This window comes from Sturnira hondurensis, unplaced genomic scaffold (genome assembly GCF_014824575.4).
Source record: "Sturnira hondurensis isolate 20B ecotype Veracruz unplaced genomic scaffold, ASM1482457v3 Scaffold0021354, whole genome shotgun sequence".
Taxonomy (NCBI): Eukaryota; Metazoa; Chordata; class Mammalia; order Chiroptera; family Phyllostomidae; genus Sturnira; species Sturnira hondurensis.
In genome coordinates, this window is record NW_028093985.1 from 33,534,132 (window position 1) to 33,555,287 (window position 21,156).

Below are 21,156 nucleotides of genomic sequence, written 5' to 3' on the forward strand. Positions count from 1 at the left end.
ACTATTCTGTACTAGTCTGTACTATACAGTACAGAAGTTATATTCATAACTTCTGTTCATGAATATATTGAAATAAAGGAAATGATCCCATACAAAAAGACACAAAAGACAAATCTGTGATGAAGAGTTTCACTTCAATTTTTTTCCTTTTAATGAAGGAAACCAATTATGAAAACTTAAATCATATGTTACAAGCTTCACAACTGAAATAAATCAAAGTGTTTCAGTCAATAAAGAGGAAATCAACACTTTCTATGCCCATCCAATTATTTAATTAAAGTTTTTTGGATGAAATCAACATTAACCAGCAGTGTTCATTTTATCTTTATTTATACTTTTTGCTTTAAATGATCAGCTGAGTGACAAGGTAGGGGTTTCCAAGTCATTCGATAAGTATTTATTGAGCATCAACTATGTGTTAGGCACTGGGCTGGCTGCAGGAGATAGAGAATGAATGAGTGGGGGCCAACAAATAATAAACAAATAAACAATTAATTGGACATAGAAAACATCCAGTACTACCCTGCCAGGCCTGTGAGCAAGTCACTTCGGAAAGAGATTCTTCAGATGACTGCAGCCCTGGCTGAGGTCTTGACTCCAACCTCAGGAGAGACCCTGAGTCAGACAACCCAGCCTGGCTGCTCTCGGGTTGCTGACCCACAGAAACTGTATGAGACCTGAAGTGTTACTTGTTTTAAGCCACTAAGATTTGGAGTGATCTGTTATGCAGCCATAAATAACTACTACAGAAAGAAGTGAGTGAGAGGTAAGAACACACCTATTTAAAGAGAGCAGTCAGGAAAGGCTTAACAAGAAGATATTCAAGCTGAGACAGATAAAACAGAGTTAGCCCAGAGTAGAAGGTGGTGTCATTGGCTGCAAGAGGAAGAAGAGCATCTGGAAGAAGGAACCAAATGAAAAAGGGGACCAAGTGAAAGACCTGAAGTGTATACGGGGGTTGGCGTGGACAGAGCCTATTTCATCAGGAAAGTGGGAAGGATGAGGTCACAGAGGTGGTCTTAGCCATGTCACGCAGGGCCTCTTGTAAATAGCGTAAATTATACTCACTGGGAATCCTTCGATGGGTCTTTAGCAGAAGAATAACATGATCTGCTCCGTTTAAAATCCTCAGCGGGGCTGTGTATGAGAAAGGAATGCTGAGGCCAGGCCACTGTCTACTCTTGAGTTATTCAGAGGCTCGGATGAGAATGATCAGGAAAGGTAAAAGTATGACGAATGGCACAAATGTGTAATTACTGTTCCTATTACTGTTGCTGCTGTTCCCGACTCAGGCCTGGTGTGGCCTCTGGGGTGTTGCAGGGGAAGAAACAAACGGAGCGGGTATTAGGGTAAAAGGCAGAAAACTGTACTTGACCAACAATTAAAATGAAAAAAAAAATGGAGTGGGGAGAGCAATAGGGATCTGCCGGTCTCTGTCGGCTGCCTTCTCTGAGACAGCCTCTGAACCTCCTGCACCCAACTCAACACAGAGGGGGTTCTACACTTGCTGAACCTGGAATGTTGACGTGGAACAAGAACAAAGTTACAGTACAGATATTGACTTTTGGGCCCAGGTATGATTTAAAAATATATATAAACCATTTTTAATATGTAGATAATGTTCATTGTAGAAAAGTTCTCACTCATTTTGCAGGTAAAATGTATTGCAGGAAAATTTCAAGAGCAAATTAGCAAAACTGGAGAAACCAAAATGAGCCCTGGCTGGTGCGGTTCAGTGGATTGAGTGCAGGCCTGCGAACCAAGGGGTCACTGGTTTGATTCCCAGTCAGGGCACATGCCTGGGTTGAGGGCTAGGTCCCCAGCAAGGGGCATGTGAGAGACAACCGCACATTGATGTTTCTCTCCCTCTCTTTCTCCCTCCCTTCCTCTCTCTCTAAAATTTAAAAAAAAAGAAAGAAAGAAACTGAAATCATCAGTTACTCCAAGATAAACACCGTTTTCAACTTCCTTTTGGTAAGCATTCTTTTAGTATTCTTACGTCTAATTGGAATATATACCGATTACAACTAAGATTTTTAAAAAGTTTTTCTCCTCCACTATAAAAACCATAAATGCTTATCTTACATAGTTTGGGAGACACAGAAAATACAGGGAAGACAGACACTAGTGCCAATAGGATGATCACTCCTTCTTTCCGAGAATCTAAAGGGAGCTGACACCTCACCCAGGTCTGGGCTGCCGTTTTACAAATATTCATGTCCTTAGTTTTAGCCCACTGGGCTCATTCAGAAAGAAATGTGAAAGCTGAGAACTGCTCCCTACACAGAGAATTTGGCAACATATTTATAAATAAGTTGTGGGGGACAGGAATAAGAGGTTCTCACCACAAACCCTGACAACAGCCCTCTGTAATATATCGTACAGGCCGTGCTTATAGAGATGGACAAACTTTTAGTAATTCACACAGTAAGAATGCTCAAACAAACTGAATTTATAATTTCAAAACAAAACCTTTCTGGGGGAGTATATTTAATTCTAGTTGTCCTGGTTGCCCAAGTTGCTCTCAATATATTTCCAATGACCTTCAAGGAGCCTGAAGTGAAAATTCTCCCCTTCCTGCCCATCAGCCTCCCTGCAAAGTCTTTGGCTGCTATCTTAGGCAATCGCCCAGAACCAAAGTGCTGTGGGCCCAGAGAAACTTAAATCTCAGTGATAATCTTGAATATTTTATCGAACAAGTAAAAGCCATTTACTTAATGGAAAGTATTACAATGCATGGTGCCATTCTGATCAAGGTTTAATTCATTCTAAGGCAGACTTTCAAGAGCCTCAACTTGCATTTTGCTTGTAAAAGGAGCCACTCTACAGTCAAATTTCACAGGAATCTAAACCATCCAACCACAGCCAACCCTGATCTAGTTTTACCCCTCTGATACTACAGTTACCTTTCTGGATTCACTGGAAATGTTTTTAGCCAACCAGGCCCAACAGAGGTGGACCCAAATGTCCCCCACTCTGGAAAGCGGTGGTGAAAGCTGGGGGTTTGGGTTGCATTATAATAAAGTAACCTGAGATGACTCTGAGGGTGTGGGGGGGGGAGGCAATGAACAGGGTTTCACTTATACCTCTGGTTGTAAATTAGATGTTTTGTCTAGATTAAAGCCATTAGTGGTCACAAATGGAGAAAATGTGTTCGAGTGTGATATGGTTCGAATTTCTAACATCTAACTATGAATCAAACCTAGAGACAAGAGTAATATGGTCATACAGAAGGGCCCAGAACCAGGGCTATCTGGTTAAAGGTTATATGTGGTTTTATAACAAAGGGGAAGTTAGGGCAAATAGGAAGCACCATGCCTATTCATGTACAGTTAGGCTGCTACAGTAAATTTATAATGAATTTTCTACGGTTCTCACCATAGAGTACAGATTAAGTCATTTCTAACTTTTGTTTAGTCGTCTCCACAAATCCCCATGCTAATGAACCCCTTCAAGCACTGCTGAACATCAGATGTCTGGGTTGTGGTGGATGACATCAGACTACTCACAGTCAATAAGCTATAAATGGTCCCTCTTTTCAGAATCCTGTCTTAATAAGCCCTGTTTCTATAATGAAATGAAAATTTTCTTCCCCTAGAATTTCTTGTGGGAAGGGTTTCTGTGGAAGGAATACTTGGGTGAACCACGTACATAAGGACAGGCTGCTAAGGACATGTTTAGTAACAACAGATGGTTTCTCGATGACAACATGTGATGTTAGGACAGGAATCTGCATTGCTCCTAAGAAGGAAAAGGAAAGAGAGAAGAGTGAGCAAGGCCAGGGCGGGGACAAGGGTGTGCAATGCAGAGAAAAAAACCTCAGGTCTGGGTCAGGGAAGGGTCTCAAAGAAGCTGGACATGTCTAATGTGGACCCCGATGGTCCTCTTTGCTTAAAAAGAGGTGAGTGTGTATGTGCATGTGTACATGTGTATGTAGAGGGAGGTGATTTACATGTGGTAGAAATCTCCACGTCCTCATCTTTTATGAAAACCTGTACTGCTCACCAATTCATCTGTGAGCAGAGATTCTCCTGAGCTCCGATTCTGCACTGCAGGGGGAAACCGAGCCGGCACAAACAGGCATTGGCACTGGAGGAAGAAGAGGCGGTTGACATCAGGGTATTATAGCGTTACCAGTACTACTAAGCATGTTACAGGGTCTGGCACAAATAACGCCCCTTCTCTATCCCAAAATCCTAAGCATGTAACTTTGTAACATAACAATATCATATTCAAGCACACCATATGACATTTCAGGTGAAACATTCAAATTAAAACTATGAATTATTATACCCATATTATTACCCTACCCACCACACTCAAGCAGGAGTTACTTCTGCTGGACCCTGTATTTTAGTATGAAACATTATACTGATGTCTGTGAGCAAGAAATAAAAGCTAACAGCTAATAAGTGATTGCTTTTCTCAATAGTAGTATAATTGACATTGTAATTCATAGACCTTCTAATCCTTTTCTGCCTTAGTCACTGGCAATGCTTACTGCTCCCTGAGTTTATGTGAATGCCATTCTTTAAGATAAGCAGTGCCTCCTCACCTCCTCCCACGGAGAAACAAATGGCCAAGGGGTAGTTGGGGGAGGGGAGGAGAGGGTCAGGCTTGAGAGGGAGGCTGGCCACCTACAGATGAGATGAGATGATCCAGACAAGGCCCTTCCATCAAAATCCAACACAGAGGAGACACTTAACAAATGCGGCCAGTTATTACTCATAGTAATAGGAACACATCAGTCCTTCTGCCTGCTTCTGTCTCTAGGGAAAGGTTTTGCCCTCATCCATGGTACGAGGACAGTTACCGCAAAGACCCAAGAGAGACGTGAGTGGAGAAGAGATTACTCCTCCGCTGCTGAAGAGCCTACGGACAAGTTAAGGTGGGGTCCACCTCTCTCACTACTAACTCTTTCTTTCCCTACCGTTAAGTCTGGCTGAATAAAGCCTGCAGTATTCTTGGCAATTAGACTGAGGTTTCTCAGTTGCAAAGTGATCTTTGATAGATGCCTCTAACTGCATCAAAGTGGCAGGAGCATTTCTCTCAGCATTTAATGCTAATCTTCCCTGTCATCTGGGCATAAATAACTACACAATCATGTCGGGAGGCCCCAACATAAATCCACTAGGGTTTTAATTACCCTCCAGAGACAATGTCTTATACAAAATCAGAGAAATGAAAACCCAACCAGTGAGTCTCTATCTGTGTGTGTATGTGTGTATGTGTGAGAGAGAGAGAGCCAGAGAGAGAGAGACAGAGAGAGAGAGATGGCTCAGGCTAACCCAGGCCCAGCCAGGGCATCATTTCTGTGCTGTGATGGAATAAGACCAGGAATCCACACCCAATCCAGGGTGTGAGACAGCACTGCACTCTATAGGTTTGGTCAGGAGAAGGGATGATTTTGTGTTGGCATTGCTTGCATCATTGCTTCTTCCTCTGAGGGCACATAAATCTTGGCTACAAACGTCAGCTGCAGTCAGACACAGCTGGGTTCAAATCTCAGCCTGTTACATCCTCACTTTCATCCCAGACAATCTCCCTCATCCTCAAACTCTTTTTTAACAAATGTTTTATTTATTTATTTTAGAAAGAGGGGACGGGAGGGAGAAAGAGAGGAAGAGAAACATCTACGTGTGGTTGCTTCTTGCACACCCCCTACTGGGCACCAGGCCCTCAACTCTGGCATGTGCCCTGACTGGGAATCGAATTGGCGAACGACCCTTTGGTTCGCAGGCCCACACTAAATCCACTGAGCAACACCAGCCAGGCCTAATCCTCTACACAGGGAGGATTTGGATCTGTACACAGAGATCATAACCTCATGTATGGCATAAGGTTGTTGTGAGGATTAAGCAAGATCTATGGGAAGCACAATATGTAGTATATAGTAAATGCTCAATAAATACTGGCAACACCAGGAGAAGTGCAGAGGGAGTTCCCATCTCTGTGCCGGAGAGCACAGGCAGTTATGAAGGTCCAAGCATCCTTTCTCCCACCCAGGACTCTGGTTAGGCGAACTGAAGAAGATCATCTTATTTCCCATCTGTGCCAAATAGTAAACATGGTGAACCAACATCTGCAGATCTCACAAATTCAAAAACAAGCCCCTGCAAATTCATTCCATATATAACTGTTATAAACCTAGGGTCTCAGATGATCTAGTCTCATAGGTTATCCCTTCCAAAGAAATAACCCAACAACCAAAGGTAATTAAAAACAACCAAAGGTAATTAAAATAAATCAAATTATTTATTTAGGTTCCTCAGATTCTACCAAAGGTTGACTCAGACAATCCACTGACATACTTCTTAATGTCCCTCTGCTTTCCTCTTGAACTCCATTAAGCTGTTCAGCTGTACTGGAACCTCTCCGTTCAATGCCGCAGAATTCTGCCCAGTGGCTTCTCGGTTTCTCAATCCACTCAACTGCCCGCCAACCCCCCACTATCTTTTTATGAGACACACCAACTGTGCCTCTCTCGGAGCCAGCAGGTCTCTGTCCCACTTAAGAACAGACAGGAGCGGTAAAGCGAGTGGGTTGAAACACGGTTCTGTTCAGCAATCATGGGAAAGAGGCAGCTCCACAGACAGGCAAACGGGTTTTGCCTCTGCACAGACCTTTCTTCTTCATTGTTCTTAATTCACGACTTGATTTGCACATACAGAGAGGCACAAAAACCTTAGCAAATTAGAAATGTATGTTTCCTGTCTCTTCTTTGTTTTGTCTTAAAAAAAGAGTAAGGTCATTAAGTTGTTAATGATAAGTAACTCTACTATTAAAGCTACACTGAGATAAGTCATTTGAAGAAGGATGGAAGGGAAACTACAAGAAATGACTGGGTGCTGCCGAGTAGCTGATCTGTTTTCATAAAACACTTCAGACATAAGTGGTATCTGTATGATGTGGAGAAGGCTCTGCTCCCCCTCCCGTCGATGAAGGAGGGCAGGGAAATGCAAAGCACGTGGTAACTGTCAGGTGTCTAGATATGGGGCCACTGCCCTCTAGTGTGTACTCTAAAATTTGCAAAATTCCTTTATCCCTGTTAACCAGAGATACCAAAGACAGTAGAAAACAGAATAAAACATGAACCCTTGTTGAACTACCCAACGGGATCATTTAAAAATAATTTAAATTATTATGAGAGTGAGATCTGATGGCTTCCCACCACCTCACTATCTGTTGGGGTCCATACACTTATCAGGTCCTAAAAATGGACTTGTTGTTCTAGTCCAACAGATGGTTCTAGTCCAAAAGGGCAGAAGAGATAGTAAACATATTTAACAACTGGAATGTCACAGCCACTGGCATTCAGAACAGAGACCCTCAATTGCCAGCTGGCAGCCAACCTGGGGGCCCCTGCTGGGCCAGCATCACCCCTTACAGGCTGATGAATGAGGAGGCTGGGGGTTCCTAGGAGATGGGACTGGGTCACCGGGATGACAGGAGGCATGGAACAGAAGTGTGCTAATACTTGGTCCATTATGTTTTTCTGTAACATGAAACACACATTTTTCATATTCACCAAAAACTTTATTGACTTGGATATCCATTTTAAGTATGTCAGCTATCTCCCGCTATTGGTTTCTGATGGGTAGAGGCCAGGGGTGCTGCTAAACATCTTCAAATGCATAAGACAGCCCCACAGCAAAAAATCATTTGGCCAAAATGTCAATAGTACCAAGAAATTTCGCAAACCACTTTTGACACGTTTGATCACATGGCTCGTTCTTAATACACTGCACAAATCTTTTTTGTGTATTTCAGTTGTGTTTTTACCTTTCTTGAAGAAATGAAGCATAATATGCCAAAAATGTTGTGTGTTTTCTTACATCTTCAACATTAAAATGGCTGTAAAAAATTCAGCAATTTTGATGTTATTTAAAAATTTATGTTGACAGCTATTGCAATATAACCTAACAGAATTGTTTTTAATGATGTTAAAGACAACTAAGCTCTACTAGACCCATCTTACATGAAAAACGTAATGGACTTTTCGTTTGAAGTTTTAACAAATGATCAGCTGTACTGAGGTGTCATGGCTCTGCAGAGGGGATTCGAGGACAGGAGAACAGCAACCCAATACCGCCCAGCAGAGCAGAAAAGACACCAGAGTCCTACACCAGAGACCCTAAGGGGAGGACATAGGGGTCCTTGTTTCCCACCAGCAGCTGTCCCTTCTCTTGCCAACAATGAGGGACATCCCTCGGTCCTGGGCAGCGACATGAGGTATGTCAGGAAACCCACCTTCTAACCTCAGTTTTCCTGTTTCTCTCTGTATGACTTTAGGCAGATATTTTGATGTGGGCCTCCATGTCACCATCTTTTAAATGGAGAGGTTAGACAAAGGTTTTTTAACAACCTTTCATCTCTAGGTAGGAATTATTATCCTTTTTCATGATCTGGTATTCCCAAATGAATTCTACACACAAGATTATTCAGCATAATTTTTCAGGACAACATCTTTGAGGTAGCTCCTACCCAGCTCATAAAAAACTGCTTGGTAAAGATCTTGAAATGTGCTTGAACAATCTCATTTCTTTTTTTTTTTTAAGTTTTTATTTATGTATTTATCTTTAGAGGGGAAGGAGGGAAGGAGAGAAACATCAATGTATGGTTGCCTTTTGTGCGTCCCCTGCTGGGAGTTGGCCTGCAGGGAACCGGCCTGCAACCCATGCATGTGCCCTGACTGGGAATCGAACCGTGATCCTCTGGTTCGCAGGCCCGCACTCGATCCACTGAGCTACACCAGCCAGGGCAATCTCATTTCTTAAGAACTGTTACAGTTTGTGTTTCCAAATTCTACCCCAGGTATATCCAGTTGTAAGGAACTCTCGAGACCTGCCTTTGATGAGATGTGGAAAACAGCACTAGCAACCGCCATTAGGTACTGAGCATCCACGTGCGCGAGGCGCTAGATTCGGCACTTTCTCTGCCTTGTTGTGTTTCGTCCCCATGACAACCATATGACGGATGTATTATTATTCCTATTTCATGAGAATGCAGACTCTGAAAGAGGTTAAGTGACTCATCCAAAGTCAGAGAAAAGAGCATAAACATGGTGTATGTTGCTAAAATTCACATCCTTTGTTATTCAGCTACAGGGCTTCCTGCATGCCAGGGTTCCCATCAGGAAATGGAGAAATGTGGAAAACAGAAGCCAATGTGAATTCTTTCATGAAGTTATTATTTTTTTCACTTATTTACTTAGAGATACCTACCTACTTTTAGTGCCCAAAAATCCTTTCTTTCATGAAATTGTGGCGACATTAGACAGTAGGTAGATTGGCTGTCGATTTTTGGCAACATAAAAAGTTGGCAAGTTTCAATCTTCTGAAATGCTACCAGTCCATGAAATTGCAATGTCTGGGATCCACTGTCCTCTTGTAGCGCAAACACGTATCATGCAGGTATCACGTTGGTTGCCAAGATTAAAAGCTCCTGAAGAATGGTATGTCTGCCTTTTGTATGTCTGATTGATGATACTTTGTGGGTAAGGAGAGTCATATTATCTCTTCACATCTGAACAGATTATAGGGGAGAAAGGAGACTCCTCTGGCCATTACACACATCATTCAGTCCTGCCATTTGTGACAAAGACACAGCGGGAACAAGGTGAGTGAAGAGCAGAGGGGGCGAGAGGGACAACAGGGAGCCTCTCCCCTAAGGACCTGTCACTTCACTGCACAGCCTGTAACTGCAGATGTTACACTAACAACAGGAACAACAGGGACAGCAGTGGTCAGTCCTTTAAGAGCATATTCATTGTTACAGATAAAGAAAACTGCCATCAAATCGAAAGTTTCTCCCAGGAGGAGTATTGTGATTTCAACAGGATGTCAGAACTTCATCTCAAATTTATGACTGAAGAGTATTTTAGATATCAGAAAGTGCTTGTGAAGACTTCTTAATAACTCCATCTTTATACAGTTGGTCAAGTGGTTAAACCCAAAAAAAAGATGCTGATCTATCTTGCTACTACTACACATACTCCTTATTTATTTGCACATATTTTGAAGTTTTTTCTGTCTTGGCTGAAATGTGTAGATTTGACATGTTTTCTAAAGTAATATAACTATGGATTCTGTATCAAATAAAGTTCAATTAATGATGAATTGTATTAATAATTACGATCATATAGATTTGTATGGCAAGAGACAGCACTCTAATCCAAATTCCAGCCCTCAGATGTTACAGCCTAAAGAACAAAAGGTGCTCGGACCACTGGATAAACAGAGTTGCAAAACTCGCGTGTCTGTGTTTTTAAAATTCACTTCTCTTATTGCCATAATTCATAACTGTCTTTGTTTTGCTTCTTTAAAAATGTAAATCACTTTTTCAAAAACAGAACAAAACAAAACTGTAAGCGTGAAATTAAATCAGAGAATGGAGCCAAATGGCCACCCGGGAGCCAGCTCGCCCACAGGATTCTAAAGGAAGCTGCCCTGGGCAGCGGGATGCAGAAGGCAGACACTGTGTCCTCACCTGTGTAGAAACGAGGCGGTGTCATCGTTTGAAATATCAGGGGAAACCCACCAAACAGTGCATTTCCCCAGAGACTGCTGGCATTTTAGATGACTAACCACACAAAGCCAAATGTGTTTGTCTCTATCCAACCAAATTTATTTGTTTATTGAAATTCAGCTTCAATCACTTGGAAGTGCCAATTTGAGATTCTGAAATTTTTTCATTCACACCATATTCTAGAGCCTTCTGTAGCCACTCTGAAAATGCAGTATTTTATTTGTGTTGCCCCAATTCTATGAAAATGGGTAATAAGCATGCCCTGTGCTTAATAATTTCTTGCTCTTAATTTTGAACAATGCCCGGAAGACAGCGCTCCCAGGACAGCACTCCTCTTACCATAAAGTCAGGGCACATCCTTTTACCCAAAGATTTCAAAACTGTAATCCCACATCTGACAAGTACCATAATTATTATAGTGTCTTATAATTATGAAAGGAGAAATACAAAGTACCCTATATGAAAAGCAATTCAGGGACCCCTGGCTGGGTGGCTCCGTTGGTTGGGGCATTGTCCAGAAAAGCCAAGGTTGCAGGTTCAGTCAACTGTTGGGGCACATACAAGAATCAACCAGTGAATGGGTAAATACAGGGAACAACAAATCAGTGTTTGTTTTTTCTTTCTCTTCTTTTTCCCTTAACCCTCTAAAATCAATCAATAAAAAAATTTTAAAAATCCAAGAAATTTAGGGATGTATAAAAAATTCAGGGATACATTAAAAAATGAAGACCTTTTAAATGAGGAGAGATGGGAGATGAATAATGACTAGCTTCTCATCCACTTTCTGTATTGGTTCAATACTTTATACCTTGTGGATGATTTCTTTTATAGCATAATTGCATTTAATTAACATCAATTAATTCTTTCATTAACATAAAATTAAAAAGTTGAGCCCTGGCTAGTGTGGCTCAGTGGATTGAGTGCAACCTGTAAACCAAAGGATCACTGGTTCAATTTCCAGTCAGGGCACACACCTGGATTTCAGGCCAGGTCCCCAGTTGGGGGCTCATGAGAGGCAACCACACATTGATGTTTCTCTCCCTCTCTCTCTCCCTCCCTTCCCTCCTCTCTAAAAATTAAATAAATAAAATATGTTTTTAAATTTAGAAGTTTGATAATGCATATTTAAAAAAAACAAGTAGCATTGTGGAAGGGATCTATCAAGAAACTGACATTTTGTTCAGCAGTTTGTCAGTGTGGTAGCTAGAAAATAAAACTTGGTTATGTTTTATATTTTATAATACTTAAATATGTCACTACTCAGTTCGATAACATTATAATTTCTTCTTGCATGCTTTGCTGAAATATAGATCTTAGGAGAGAAAATCCATCAGAGAACAGGGTACATATCTTTCTCATTGCATCTCTTTTTCGTCGACCTCAAATGTCTCTCATTGCTTTGCTCACAGCTTTATGAATAAGGCTCAGCTTATACTGGAAGTTTGCCGCTGCTCTGGGGCAGCTTGGCACTGTGCTAGCCTAGCCAAGCTGGAACTAGGCTCCCGGAGTTCTCTTCCCTGCGTGGTTCCGTATGGTCATGAGAAATAGTCTACATGAAATTCAGAAGGTAGTAAGGAAGAAGTCATATTTTTTTATGCTCTGAAACTTGTTTCTCATCTGCCACTCACTTATGTGGTGAACCAGGCTTGCTCCAACTCTCACCTGGTCTCCTCCTTCAGCTCTTCTGAGTCCTGGGCCAGGTGTGTGTGCAGCTGGCTAGCAATGGGCACCAGCTTCTCCTGCAGGTCACCCATAGCATCAAAGGTGGACATGGTGAGAGACAGAAGCAGGTTCCAGTTTGTTCTCCTTGATCTCACTGTGATCCCAAGCATTTCGGCTTGTCCTTGCTCTCCTTTACATCTAGCCTTCCTTATTATCTGCTCATCTGCTAGACTTACAGAAACTTCTGACTCAATACTAGATACAGAATCAATAGCCTAAATAGATTGCTCTACCAGCTTCCACATTTGGCTAAGATCTATCCCTTAAAATAAACCCTTTCCTCTATACAAGTGTAGCCATCCAGCTTCTCAGATACAACTCTGATTGCTACAAAGCTTCTACATATATCATTTTGTTGCCTTTGTATTTTGAACTGTATGTCAAGCCTCAAAGCCGTAATATCTACTGTCTTCGGAAGGAGAAGCAGCAAGTATTTGGCGGTAGAAGAAAAGGAAGAGATGCTTAGAATGGTAAAAGCTTGTGTAGGAAGCTCCCAGAAACTTCTCAATTCTAAAAATGCTTGTGCCAGTTATTAATTTATTGCCTCTTATCTCCAAATCTGCCTTTGCATGCTCTGTTTGTGAAACTGAAGATGGACCCTGTAAACATTTTCCCTTTGTCCACTGGGGGCACTGGAGGGACACTGGAGGAGAAGGGAATTCTCTTCCCTGTTCTGCTGTGCTGGCCAGCTTGCTCCTGTGGTGGGTGGAAGCCAGCAGCCCAGGACATCCAGTGGTGCTCACCCCCAGGGATTTTCGGTGGCACCATTTGGGAGACTTCTCAGTGGGTTTTGCCAGCGCTGCAACAGGCAGCTTCCCAGGGAGTTCCTCAGGCACCTTGGTGGATGCTTTCCTTGGTGACCCTCAATGAATCTTTCAGACTCCCCAGCGGGTGGCATCCTAGCAAGTTGGGCTGACATTCCAGAGGTCTGGTTTCCTGCTCTCCAGCTCTGGCCTGTGGCATCTCAGGGAACCTCTCTGCCACCCAGGGGACCCCTTTCCGTGTGGTCTGGTGAGGAGAGGGTCCTCTTCTACATCTCTTTCTTCCTTGGGTACTATGTCTCCGCATTGGAGGGAGTGGTTGCTTTTACATTTGCTGCTTCTGTATTCATTAGAGTTTTCTTTACTTCTCAATAGGTGATCCCCTGCTACTAGTTAATAAAATTTTATGTTAAACTTTTCCTGTGTGATTTACTGTGTGTGTTCTCTCTCTAAACGAGGCACTGATAAAATGGCTTTTGCTTTTAAAAGAAAAAAAAAAAGGAACAGAACTTAATTTTATTAGTTTAGCATTTGGTTTAGAGGGAACATAAATTATTTTTCATGTGCGTATGTAAGGGAAGGCATTGCCCAAGTGTGCAGTCTAGAGAGGTTATTTGCTTTCTTTGGCCACCAATAAGGAATATATTTCTCAGACCAGGCTCCATGGGCCCCTGTAAGCAGACCCTGCAACAGCTGTTGCTATGAAACTAACCACCCTAAGCACAATGGATAAAAGGACGATCATTTACTACTTCTCACATTTGACAGGGGGACTCCGACGTCAGTCACATGACAAATGATGAAAATACTGGAAGGGTGATGAGGTAGGGCTCACAATGCACTCTCCCACAGGGTCCAAAACGTTATTGAGGGTCTACAAGTGTAAATAGCAATTACATTTTTTTCAATTCAGTGAGAAAATACATAATATAATTGCCGTCACAGGACTTCAATGCCTGTATTTGCACTTGTTGGCTTGTTCTCACCAAGGGACCATCTTAACTGAGTATGTACAACAATCTTTATTTCTCTGTGGAGTTATAGCTATTTTTTTTTACTTATTCATTGTAGTCCAATGAGCAGTCACCATCATTGACAATGTGCTTGTCATAAGCTTTTATAGACATATATACAGAAAAGTGTGCAAACTCTAAGGGTGTACTGCATGAATTTTAGTAACGTGAACACTCCTGCCCGAGCTGGGCGCTTGCCATTTAAAGGAATGTTTCTTACATTTGCTTTTGCAGAGGTCATCGCGGGCAGTTACATTGGGCCCAAAGCTTCACCAGTGACACACAGAGAGAACCTGGCTCTGGGGAGCAGGGTGTAAGCTGGCCTCCAACAGGGAGAGGGGGATGAACAGAATGAAACCCAAAAGGTTACTGAAAAAGGCTAAGAGCCACCCAGAGGTAGGAAATAGCCAACTTCTACAGTTTTTAACAGTTGGTTTGCTGCATAACACTTGTACACATAAAACCTGAATCTGTCGCAGCAGGTGCCACTAAATTTTGATCAATGTGTTTTGATGAATGTCAACTTTGATCAAAATAAACTTGACGGATAACCCACACTGCTCTTGCATGTTTGTTTTGAAAAAGGCTGAGGAAGTCCAACTTGCTGCAAATCATGTGTAACAGCACAGCCGAAGTCCCAGCCCAAGCCTGAGAAAGATGACATATTTACTGATGCCTAATATCCTGAGCAAGGCAAGGTTAGGATAGGTGATGGTTGTACTTAAGCTGTGCAAGAACGTCCTTTAGGAGTGACCCAGTGACAGACAGTGCAATAAGTATGGGTGCTTTTACAGATTACATGAGACATAGGCATAACCTAGTAGTACTTGTGTGTGTGTGTTTTTTAATACACTTGAAATTTTATAATAGTGTTAGATTTACAGAAAAGTTGCAAAAATAGGACAGAGAATTCTCATATTATTCTCCTCTATTATTAACATCTTACATTATTATGATGTAGTTGTCATAGTTAATGAACCAACATAGATACATTATTAACTAAAGTCCAACATTTATTAGGGTTTCCATTTCCTTAGTTTGTACCTAATGTCCCATTCAGGGACCACAGTGCATTTAGCTGTCATGCCTTCCTAGGCTCCCCTTAGCTGCGCCAGTTTCTCTTTCTTAGACTTTTCTTGCTCTTGATGTCCTTGCCAGTTTCAAGGAGCGCTGGTTGGGTATGTTATAGAATGTTCTTCAATTGGAATTTGTCTAATGCTTTAATTATTGCTGGCTTATATGGAATTGTTAGTTCCTTCAGACATGACCCAAAAATGTCTGCATTAGAAAATGTTCCTCAAATGCAAAACATCTGAGAACCACTGTTCTACATCAAAACAGACTGTAAATACACATAAGATAAATGAAGTTGTTAAGATACTTATTGCACCATTCAAATTTCAATGTCAAGAAGCAAGGTAGGTGTATGGACCTTTCCCACAATGATTGGACAGCGATCTCAGTTTCTAAACTGACTGCGTGTCACCTGAAACAGTCCAGGCCATCAGCCACCCACTCTCATTCCACAGAGCTAACTCAGAAGTGGCTTTTCACTCAGGGATCCTCGTGCTAATGGTTCATCCTAAAGGAAAGGGGAAGGTTAAACTAAGCAAAATTACATTCTAAGTTGTGCCATAGTTTTCAACAGAAAATATTTTAAAAGCACAAGCAGGAACAAAATCAAACCTACTGTCCTCTTTGGTTTTCAAATGAGAAAAGTCCAAATTAGAGAACAGAAAGGATTATATACCATTAATTTGTAATGTCTGGTAACACAGAAGTATTCTAGTTGTGGAAAAGCTATTACTGATATTCTAGTAATTAAGTTTAAGTTAGAGACCAAAAACACTTTAGGAGTCCATTCTGCTCTTTCTTAATAAATGAGTAAGGTCACCAACCATAAGTGTTTGGAGCATTTAACATTATTGGCAATGATGGAACCAGTACAATGCTTATTAGATAGTTAAAAATGACAATATCCGATATGTCCCTTGGAGTTCAAAATTAAAATATTTGCACTGGAAATACACACAGGCCCGAAGACGTGTTCTGTGAACCAGAACATACTCACCGTATTGGCCAGTTCTAGATAGCTTCCTCCTACAGAGCTGCTGAAACGAGGGGCCTGTGTGAGCAGTTTGTGAAGGGCAGCAGCCTGCTGATGTGATGAGCTCCTGCCATACTCGAGAAGCTTCTGTAGGGCCGACTGACTCTGAAGGTCTGGGCTGTGGAGGTCCCTGGCACCCGAGTCATATTCCCAGCTCTCTCTGGCTGCTGATACGGCTCCTAGGAGAAGCAGAAAAAAGAAAAAGATGCTTTCTTCATTAGCCTGTGGGTGGCCAGTAGGCAATGATTTGGAACCTCCTAATGCTTCCTTGTGCCAGCTAGTCGGAACACATGTGGTGCTGGGCTGCATGCTAAGCACTTTCTCTTTCAAATTAACACACGGGGAGCCCAGAGATAAAAGCAGTTTTAGGCATAGCATTCAGAAATAACTATCTGATGAATATGTGCCCCAACAAACAGAAATGTTTAGCACAAAAGCACTGGAGAGCCAAGAAAAGGGAAGCTAGGTCAGAGCCACATCTGTCTGTGATTTACACAGGGTTACTGGATGATGAGGCATCTGACTATAATTCCTTTTCTAGCTGAGGAAGAAAGAAGCAAGTGAAAAGACAGAAAGTTAAGATATGACACTTTCATCATAATTTTCTGTTGTTGATGTACTCTCACCTGGAAGGAGTTGTGGGAAGCTGGACTGTATCTGCCAGTGAGGGGTAGCCATGCGGCTGAGCTCTGAGTGATAGAATGTGAACAGAAGCGATAAGGACTACTTTAGGGCCTGGCTCATAAGCCCCCCAGTGCGTGATTCTCCATGCCCTTTGCCTTTGGGCCTTGTTCAAATGGGCAAGGCGCCCTGGAAAGCCATGTGGTACAGATGGTGAAGCCACAGATGGAAGATGTCAGGACCCCTGAATTATCTTCTATAGCAGGGCTGTCTGCTGATCCCAGGCACCCTGTTTTGACTTTATACAATTAGGAAAGGAAAACTTCTTTTGTGTTTGATTCACTGTATAATTTTGGTTGTTTCTGAGAGCAGCTAGTGTTACCTTAAATATTACAGCAGATTGGAACCTAATAAAATATGCTAATAATTATAATACAATGGGAAAGTGCAAGTAAAAAGTAGACCAAGAGAAGAGGTATATATATAACCCAGCCTCCTGGAGAAGGGCAGGGAGTGTTCCTGGAAAGCTTACTGAAGGAGAAAGCCTGATGCTCCAGTCCTCACTTCCACTAAAAGAAAATAGGTTTTGGGTAAGGCCTACTCCTTGTGCTGCTGGCTACTCAGTAGAAGTCCTTGTGGATACAGACAGTGGAGCCTGCATCACATGCCCCTCAGCGGCAGAAGAGGCTGGGAAACTCGTTTTCTGGCTGCCACCTTGGGGAGGTGGGATGTGTAAGGAGAGACCTTTTCTAAACATGAGGTCAGACGGTCTGAGCAGCCAGAACACACGACAAAGGCGTGGGCACCGTCACCGGGCTTGGTGCTGCGGGTATAGTGGTGAGTTCAGTAAGCTGTGAGTCTTTAAAACATGGCTTTTTTGGGGGAAAGATCATTAAATTTTATTTTTCAATTACAGTTTACATTCCATATTATTTTATATTAGTTTCAGGTGTAGAGCATAGTGGTTCTACAATCATATACTCTACAAAATGCTCCCTAATACATGACTTTCAATGACAGAAAAACAGACTCATTAAAATGATTCAATTTGTACTATTAAATGAGAACAGACACAGATTATTATACAATTTACCTGAGTATAAGTATATATAGCAAACTGCAAATTATGTACAGTAGGTTCTGATATAAATTTCCAATCTCCCCTTACTGGGTATTGGTGAACTAAATCCATTTGATTTGGAAACTGCCTTGTCTGGGACCACTTCACTTGGTGCCCCTTCACTGTTCAGGTTCTGCTGATCGTCTTCAGTCTGACCCAGCATTCTTCCTGTACAATGCTGCACAGCGCGGGTGACGTGTTTCTGTATTAGTGCAGACAGATCTGTTGTTCTGTTTGCAAATGCTCAAAGTTTATTTTAATATGAAAGCCTGTCTACTGCATTGCAAGGGTGATTTTGCTTTCCGTCAACACAGACTGCACAATGCCAGTCCTTTGTCTCCCTGCTCCTTCAAATGGTATCTCATCTGCTGAGCTGCCTCACATTCTCTGTGCTGCCCCCAGCAACATGAGAAGACTGATGGAGGTCAAAGTTGAAAAATAGGTTGAATCACAGATGGCTTTCTATCTCATATGTAAGACAAATAGGCATAGAGTTGAGTCCTTGCCTTTCATGTTTCACACAGTATCCCTAGTACCTTGCACATGGCCTGTGACATGTCCGGCATTTAATAGCCATTATCCAAACGGATGGCTGAATTATCCATGGTTGTAGTGCCACAGAGTTTCATTTCTTAAGTGGGAAAAAGCAACATGGAGATTAATTGTGAAAGTCAAAATAAATTAGGCACTTGAACTTTTTCAGTACGCAAACAGGGAGCCTCGTGTTCAAATAATAAAATACAACAGTTCTGGGATAGAAGACCCAAGGAAGCTTCATTTGAATTTATTATGCTTTATTAACAGACCTAAACACATTTCTGGCAGAGTCATATAATCAGGTTAGCCAAGTTCCAGGTCAGTCAGCAAGATCAACAGGCCCCGACACTATTACCCTAACAATGTTGGCTGAAGTGATGCTGAGGAACTCACACCTTCTGCTAAGGAGCCAAGTCAAACCCTATTAGCATTCGTATACGTGTGCCCCAAACAGGGAAGTTCATTTTTTTAAACACAGTATACTATTCCCATGACTCTGTTTTAATCTGTGTTCACACCAGATTTTTCCTGAATAAAAACCAACATTCCTGAGGCAAAAATTTGTCATTTAATTAGGATGAGCTCGCTGAAAAACGTCAGAAATGCAGGTCTGGTGATCACCTTCCGTCTTCCTTTTGATCTCTGAAGCACGGTGGTGCTGATGTTTCTAGGCTCACACTCAGCCTCTTGCCAGCCTCTCTTCACTCCCTTACTAATCTCAAAAAAAAAAAAAAAAAAAGCCTGTGACCCTAGGGTGATGGCTGTGCTTGCTGGAAACCAGTCCAGTTCTATTGTCCCCCATGCCCACTAGGCTCTTTGGTGTCTCTTCTAATAAAGACACTAATCCTGCCCTGGCTGGTGTAGCTCAGCGGACTGAGCGCCGGCCTGTGAACTCAAAGGTCGCTGATCTGATTCCCAGTCAGGGCACATGTCTGGGTTTTGGGCCAGGTCCCCAGTTACGGAGGGGCGTGTGAGAGGCATCCAATTGATGTGTATTTTGCACATCAATGTTGCTCTCCCTCTCTTTCTCCCTCCCTTCCTCTCTTTCTAAAACTAAATAAATAAAATATTTTAAAAAATTAAAGACACCAATCCTATCATGAGGGCCCCATTATCACGATGTCATCTAATTCTAACTACTTCCCAATATCCCCATCTCCAAATACTGTCACACTGGGGGTTCGCACTTCCACATACAAAGTTAAGGGAACACACACACAGTCTATCCATAGTAACCACCAAGCAGTTGTTTTTCAAGCCAGTGAGGAAACTGACTGCATGGCATCCTTTAAATACCAAAGGCCGGGTCACACCCTGGCTTGAGCTCTCTGCACACATAGAAGCAAAGGAAGTCATAATTCCAGCAACTATAAACCTGCAGGGTGCTCTGAAGTAAGAGGTGAGGTGCATTCTTTTTTTTCCACCAAAATATTCACCATTTAAAAGTGACAGAGCACAGACTCTAAATGTTTTACTTATCAGAAAAGCACAGAAAACATGTGGCATTTTGACATGTTCATAAAATACATCACTGGGAAAACCTTGCTTTCAGAGAGAATGCTGGAGTAGAAAATCTGCCAAACACTGAGATCCCAGCTCTGCTGGGTACTTGGCAGCTACTTGCCAGTGCTGTGATCCCATCTTCAAAGTGCCACCCGGGTTTGGCTCCCAGGCTCGCAATTACTGTGCTTATTCACCAAAGGCAGAATAACACCTTCCCAGGGGGCAAGCCCCCCCCTGTGAAAATAAGGCAAGCTGAAGCATACAGAACACGGGAACTTCACCTAAAAGATAGTAATGACAGTCATGACACCTAACATCTTTTCAAAGACACTAGGGAGCCAGGCACTGTTCTAAGCATCTTATATATCTTACTCAGTCCTACCCACGGCCTATGAATGATTAAATCATTTTTTCCATTTTTAGAAGAGGGCATTTTCTCTCTTTCAGCTTAATTTTGTAGACATCACTCATTTGCCCAGAATAGTGGTTAAGAGCTGGGGTTCTGTAGTTAAATTGCTTGGGGTCAAAGTGAGAGTCACCCTGACCAGCTATGTGACCTCAAGTAAGTTATTTTAATTTAAACTTCAGTCTTCTCATCTTTAAAATGGGAACAATAACATATACTTCATAGAGATGTTGTAAGAATTAAATAAGGTTAAAATACATAAAACATACTAGACAATGTCTGGCATAGGATGAACTCATCAGCACATGTGAGCAATTATCTGGTCACACCTCAGTTTTAGTTACTTGAAACCCATTTTGGACAACTTAATAGGGAACAAATATATAGGGGAAATGTATATTCTTTCCCAGCTTCTGAAAGTTACCTTAAAATTACTAATTCTTTTTAAGAAAAATACAAACCTCTGGTACTTCACCAGTGGCTGAAGTTTCATCCATAATATGTACTTAATATTGGTGCTCAGGTAAAGATAATGAAAACAGCCTGTTAGGTCAGGAACAAAGTTATGTGTCTCCAAGTACAGAATATTCCCTTCGTAAGTCGAAGTCTTTGGTTATTGGGTTTGATGGACTTTGGTTCCCTATTCTACTTGGCTAATTCTTAGCCCCGCAAACCAGTGGCCAGCATCTCGAGGGCAACAGCACAGCCCAGCAGCAACAGCGGCAGGTGCTCAAGGCAGAACAGGTATGATTAACGCATCAGGTCTGTGTTCTGGCCACCTTAACCACATCTCTGTTTTCTACCTCCGGTTCTTTCTTGTCCATTGTTCCTGTGAATTA

General features: G+C 42.0%; 1 protein-coding gene across 2 annotated transcripts in view; it reads right to left on the bottom strand.

Annotated features, from left to right (window-relative positions):
* The window catches only part of MCC (MCC regulator of Wnt signaling pathway), a 403,428-nt gene that overhangs the window by 280,727 nt on the left and 101,545 nt on the right, over window positions 1–21,156 (bottom strand). For both annotated transcript variants that reach the window (XM_037032292.1, XM_037032291.1), the window contains exon 3: window positions 16,095–16,309. In XM_037032292.1, coding sequence (XP_036888187.1) covers window positions 16,095–16,309 — 215 coding nt within the window. The remainder of the gene's footprint in view (window positions 1–16,094; window positions 16,310–21,156) is intronic.